The following is a 6,278-nucleotide window of genomic DNA, read 5'->3' on the forward strand; positions in this document are numbered from 1 at the left end:
TAAAAAGAACAACACAATGTTGTAACCTGCAGGAAATAATGTTGCGCCGTCTGTCTCGGTCCAGTCCGGCATTTGTCGCTATGTGATCCGCAGAAGCCGGTGCAGAGGAATGCCAATATTTGGGAAAGATGTGGGAGAGATCACATTACAGAACAGACTGTAAGCGAATACCGGCATTAGTATATTATTAATTGTATCATTACTGTAACTAATAAAGACATAGCCATACATATGTCTGAATATATATATATGAAAAAGCAAAGTATAGGAGCTGCACCGTAGCATGCAGTGAGGGTGCTATCCTCAGGGGAGACTTGACATGAAACCCCAAATACGCACAACCGCAATCCAGAGGAAAAGAGGTAGCGCTCCAATATTATAAAGATACAACATTTTTATTCACCCAAATGTTGGATCTTTATAATATTGGAGCGCTGCCTCTTTTCCTCCGGATTGCGATTAATATATATATGAATCATTATCCAATGTGGATCCATTGACTGATAAATAGGCCATAGAAAGTAAATGTATACAGGACGCCTTGAAGTGACAAGACTGAGCGGCAGGCACAGTAGAATCACCTGATGGAATGAGTAGTGTATGCAGCGACTGTGCGGGTATGAGGTGTGTGGAGGTCATGCAGTATTTGGGGCATTGTGTAGTGTAAATATGCATTGTGGTATATACATCAAAGGAGCGAATCTGTGTGCTCCGGGGTGGTACAGGGCATGTGTACTAGTGGGGCATCTATAGGGTAGACAGGCTACTCAGTAATGCCAGTATGAACTGTGATATTTACAGTGCACGAAAAGGCTGTAATGGCATGAAGGGCTGTGTTGTAGCAATGGGTATATAAAGATCATGCAGGGATGTGCAGTGGCAATGGGTATATAAAGGGCAGGCAGCGCCGTGCAGTGGCAATTGGTATATAAAGGGCAAGCAGGGCTGTGTGATGTGACAGGATGAGGCAAGGGTTCTATGTATATTACTGTAGATGAGGGCACTTGAAGTGAATGATTTGCACTCGGTGGTAGAGCTGGTAGAGGTCAATGGCTCCATTCATTTAAATCTATGCAAAGCTTAATTGATGCTAATCTCCTCTGCAAGACTGATTACTGGTGTTACATAAAATACACACTAAAGTCACCCCTCATTCATACTCTGCGATCATTCACAGCAAACATCTTCTTTACAGGTCAATAATACAAAGAATAATCGAATACAACAAAAGTGCTTCAATACAATATGTAACACAACCAATGAATTCATAATATTTAAAATAAAAAATGTGTCCTCGCTTACTGTATGTAAAAGCAGTATCTGATAAATTATATATATATATATATATATATATATATATATGTATATATATATATATATATATATATATATATATATATACATATATGTGTGTGTGTAGATTTAATAATTTCTACATTTCATATTTTGTATAAAGCTATATATATATATATATATATATATATATATATATATATAGATATATATATATAGATAGATATAGATAGATATATATTAAAATATTGTTAATAAATTATTAACTGTATAGTAATAATATTATCAATTAAAAAAAACTAGACTAACAAAGAAAATACGCATTTGTAAAATTAATTTCTTAAATAAAATGTAAAATATTTTTTTAATAATAATTTATAAAAATTTATTTTACACAATATCAAACTGGTTGACACTTCTAGATTACATAAATGTATTATACACGGTAAATCAATCCTATTTGTGCCTAAATCTACATGTCTTGAAATTTAAAATTATATGGTATTGTAATATTAAGAATAATATATGTATGTATGTATATATATATATATATATATATATATATATATATATATATATATATATATATGTTATTTTTTTTATTTAAATAGAAATACAAGGCATTTTATTTGCATTTTCATTTTTTATTATCAACAATCAAATAAATGGCACACTTTTCTTTTGGAAAACAAAATGCACATGTAAAAATTGTTCCCTTTTAAATAGGCATTCATAATAACTACATATAAATAACTGAACCCCCTGAACATTCAATCCTCGTGGTTAATATGCTCAGGACTGGGAAAAAATAAAAGACAACATGCAGATTTTAGGAAAAAAATAGAAATGTGTGAAATCCATTTGAATAAAAAAATACATAAAAAAAGAAATAAATAAAAATCTCAACAAACAAACAAACAAAAAACAAACAAACAAACGAACAAACAAACATAAGAGGACCCAAATCCTTTTCTCCATAGAGACATTGAATAGACTAAGGTATTCCACATTTTTTACTTCAACAATTGTCGACATTGTGTACTTATAATAACACCATACAACTGTCACATTATAACACTGCTGGAAAAGACACAGAAATAGAAAGCATCAACATCCAACTAATATCTAGAAGTCTTGTGCCTTTAAAAATGAATAGAAACAAAACAAACAAAAAACAACCATTTGAATGGGAAACAATGTAATAAATAGAATGTTATTACACTCAATCCAGAATAAGACAAGACCCTGCAACACTGTGCAAATTATTCCTGTCAATGTAATGTCCAGCAAATAATAGCCATAGGACATAATGTACGAATGTAGAAAGCAGTTAAACACAGTGCTAATAATTCATATATCAGACAAGAAGAAGAGGGGAACGGGGTCTTCAGTGCCTTGTTTAACCCTTCCACTGCCTCAGTGGCCTGTCCCGTTGGCAGTGAAGGAGTTAAATTGTCTATACAGCTAAAAAGTGTCCTTTTTTTTTTTTAGATGATTTTGTGGAGGTCTGGGAGGTCTAGAAGGAATCTGCTGCTGGGCGCTCAGGCTTTTGGCATCCTCACCACACCAAGTAGGTGGTCATGTTAAAGCCCTGGGTACCAGTCTATGATACTATCTGCTGGAGTCTGCACTCAACCTTCTTTCCCTGAAGCCAAGTTTCACCTGTGTGATCCAGAAAGTCCACCAGATGTGGTTCCACCTGCTGGGTGAGCCTGGGTCTGAGTTGTCCTGGACAGGCAGCTGAGATGGACAGGTGTCCCTCATCATCATCATCGTCATTATTATTCTGAGTAGTCTCACTAAGAACAATAACAGCAGGCAACGACTGACCTTGCAGATCTCAGCACTAGTGCTCATGCTGGCTAGTTCAGAACATGCCCTTGACTAGAGTGGCTTTGGTACTGTTGGGTCTTTGCAGGGAGGATAACACACTGGCGAAGGGGCCTCCTAAGGAGTCAGGGATGGAGGTGATGGTGCCGCCTGGACCAGTGGCCCAACCTTGTGCCCCTCCTGTGACCCCTATCACCGCTGCAGATGACAGGCCTCCAGGTCCTTGAATTCCGCCTTTGACTTGTTCTGTTTGGCCAACAGATCCCTGGGATCCTGTAGGGCTGGGGCCACCACCGCAGCTTGGGGCTGAGTTGGGGTTGTTACCTGGGCCCCCAGTGCTGTCAGGGTCGGTTATCTTGGCTTCTTTACTCTCATCATCTCTTAAGGAATCGGATTTTTTCCCAGATGAACCGTTCTTGGCTGCGGCAGCTGCAGCTGCTGCTGCTCTTTCTTGCTTCCTAAACTTCGCCCGACGATTTTGGAACCAGACCTAGTTGTGGGTAAAAGGAGACGAGACAAGGGGTAGTTGGGGGGAGGGGTTGGAGTATGGGTCATATTAGTATGAGGTAGTGATGGGTGGTAGTGTTTGGAGGTGTTCAGGAATTGTATAGAAGAGTGGAATATCATTGTGAGAAATCAAGTTTATATAGTGACATTTAAGGACACCAGTAAGTGGTTGTCAGAATAGTAGAAGAATGTATGAGGAATATGGTATTAAATGTTATATTTAGAGGATTGAAAGGAAGAAGAGTGGGGAGGGGGTAAATGCCGGAAGAGGGAGGAAAATTGAAAAGAAATAAAATAATTTATTAGATATGATTCATGAATATTTATTACATGTACATTTTATTCATGTACTGCAAGAGCATTACTGCCCCAGCTACAATGCAGAACATTCTCTGAAGATAGATTCATTATAAATATATTGATATAACAATCAACGTAATTACCCCTATTTAATGCAAATTTATATATACCCACACACCTACATATGCAATATGTTATATGTGTTACTATAATATATTCTGGTATATGGGTGTATATTATACCTGAACTCTGGCTTCAGTGAGGTCTATCTTCAAAGCCAGCTCTTCTCTTGTATAAATGTCAGGATAATGGGTCTCAGCAAACACCCTCTCCAGCTCCTTCAGCTGAGCGCTGGTGAATGTGGTCCTGATCCTCCTCTGCTTCCTCTTCTCATTGAGACCACCATGGTCAGTGAACAGCTTGTAAGGAACTGCAAGAACCAAAGAAACATCCAGTTCGAAATAAAGGAAACCAAAAAAAACATACAAAAATACAACAAAATGTAACTATATATAAATGCATCTAAATATAAAAACTATAATATATATAGAAAAGTGTTGTGGAATAATGTGTGTACAAAATGTATTATATTATTGATGTAGTCACGCTATAGTAATATATATTGTCACTGAAGGGTGTATATAGAGCAGGTTCACTGCAAAAGAATCTCTTAAAATAATGAGATTAAAAAAAACTCGATATAGTGTCATCTATTGTCAAATATCTCTCCTATGCGGCAGCAAATTTGTGAAATCCTGATAAAGTGGGCAATAATGTTAAAGGTGATGCCCAGGTATGAAGTGTGGTGGGCAGCAACAGCAGTAGAAGTCCAGCAGAGTCCCAGCATTTTAGGACAGTGTCTTCTAGTGTGATGAGTCTTTCTCTTGGGTTATTTAATTATTTGCTAAGCTTTACGTCTCATCCCAGAGTAAATAAATTATGCCTATCATTTTGGCAGCTTAAGATAATTTTGTTGGCGGTTCGGGTGTGACTACCAGGATAGTGTAACCCTGTAACTGAATTACTCCTCGCCTGCAATCGCTTCTAACGTGATAAATTCTTTCATTTGTGTAAGCAAATTTCGTTTGGTAAATACTAAACACATTTCCATTTTCAAATGCAATCAAGGATTCCTATATACAAGGGGAGAAGCTCCTTGCAAGGATTAGGGTGGGGGAAGAAGAGCTTGGAGAAGACCTCCTTACCTGCTGCATAAGGGCTGCTCTGGTGATCCCTGAGAGTTCCAAGACTGCAAGATCCTGGGGTGAGGGATGGACAGCCTGAGGTGGCCCCAAAACTGGTCCTAATAGGGTTGTACTGGAAGCCACTGGCTTGGCTGCAGGAGCTGAAGTCTGCATAGGCAGATGCCAGGCTGGAGGTGTCCATGCCAGCCATACAGGACTCATAGGCAGAGGAGTTAAGGTAAGAATATTCCATTTTATACATTGAAAAGGCTCTGGAAGTCTCACCAAGGAGGAAAAGAAGAGACTGAGAGATGAGGGCTGGTGGTGATGACTTGGAGGAGGTGATGTGTTCTGCTCCACGCCTGCCTCAGCACTGGCCTCCTTACTTGCAGCAGAGCCTAGTTTTATGAAAAAGCCTCCTATGAGATGCCTTGCCTGAGGTCTCCAGAGCATAGAGTACTCATAATAAACTTGGCTCTTTCCACTTGGACAATAGCAAAGCGGTTGGTCTTATTGCTGGCGCTTTTTACATGACAATAACTCATCAGTCTATTGGGCTGGCACTGGGGGGACTTAGCTGTCCAACCTCCCTATCATTGATTCCTGCATCTCTAATTAGAATTTAATAGCACACCATCCTCTCCCTTCTAAGCAGCTCCCTGCCCTTTAATTCAATCATACTCTTTGCAAATAATGAAAGTTGGGTGACGATTTTCCCTGATCCAATTTCCCCCGCTAGCTTTTAACCGATCATATATACCTTTGGCAATAAATTGAGACGCTGTGTTTTTAACTCTTATTTGCTGTGTTTTTTCTCCCCCCCCCCCCTTTGCAGGCATCCGGTCACAGCAGCTATAATGTAAGGGTTACACACTCAGCTACACAAGTGCCCAAAACGACATGCACTGCCAAGGAGGCAGGGGCACCATGGAGGAATCAGCACCTTGGTCAGGGCACTAAGGCTCTATGTGCTGTATCCTGGGTGCTGTGGGAAATGCTATTCTCCTACAAGGCTTGCAATAAACACATAGATGGTCTAAGAAAACAAGAATATAGTTAGTATCTGTTTGCATCGCACTGTATATTATATTATATATATATATATATATATATATATATATATATATACATACATACATATATGTATAGACTGAAACAAACAAA

The 6,278-nt window shown here is 38.5% G+C and overlaps 1 protein-coding gene across 1 annotated transcript; it reads right to left on the minus strand.

Moving 5' to 3' along the window:
* Positions 1–1,968: 1,968 nt before the first annotated feature.
* Positions 1,969–5,477, minus strand: PHOX2B (paired like homeobox 2B). The gene is made up of 3 exons (XM_075849593.1): positions 5,136–5,477; positions 4,173–4,360; positions 1,969–3,613 (listed from the first exon to the last, which is right to left on the minus strand). Exons 1-3 carry the CDS (start codon positions 5,374–5,376, stop codon positions 3,161–3,163), a joined length of 882 nt encoding a protein of 293 aa, XP_075705708.1. The 5' UTR covers positions 5,377–5,477; the 3' UTR covers positions 1,969–3,160.
* Positions 5,478–6,278: the final 801 nt, after the last annotated feature.

This window comes from Rhinoderma darwinii, chromosome 1 (genome assembly GCF_050947455.1).
Source record: "Rhinoderma darwinii isolate aRhiDar2 chromosome 1, aRhiDar2.hap1, whole genome shotgun sequence".
Classification (NCBI taxonomy): domain Eukaryota; kingdom Metazoa; phylum Chordata; class Amphibia; order Anura; family Rhinodermatidae; genus Rhinoderma; species Rhinoderma darwinii.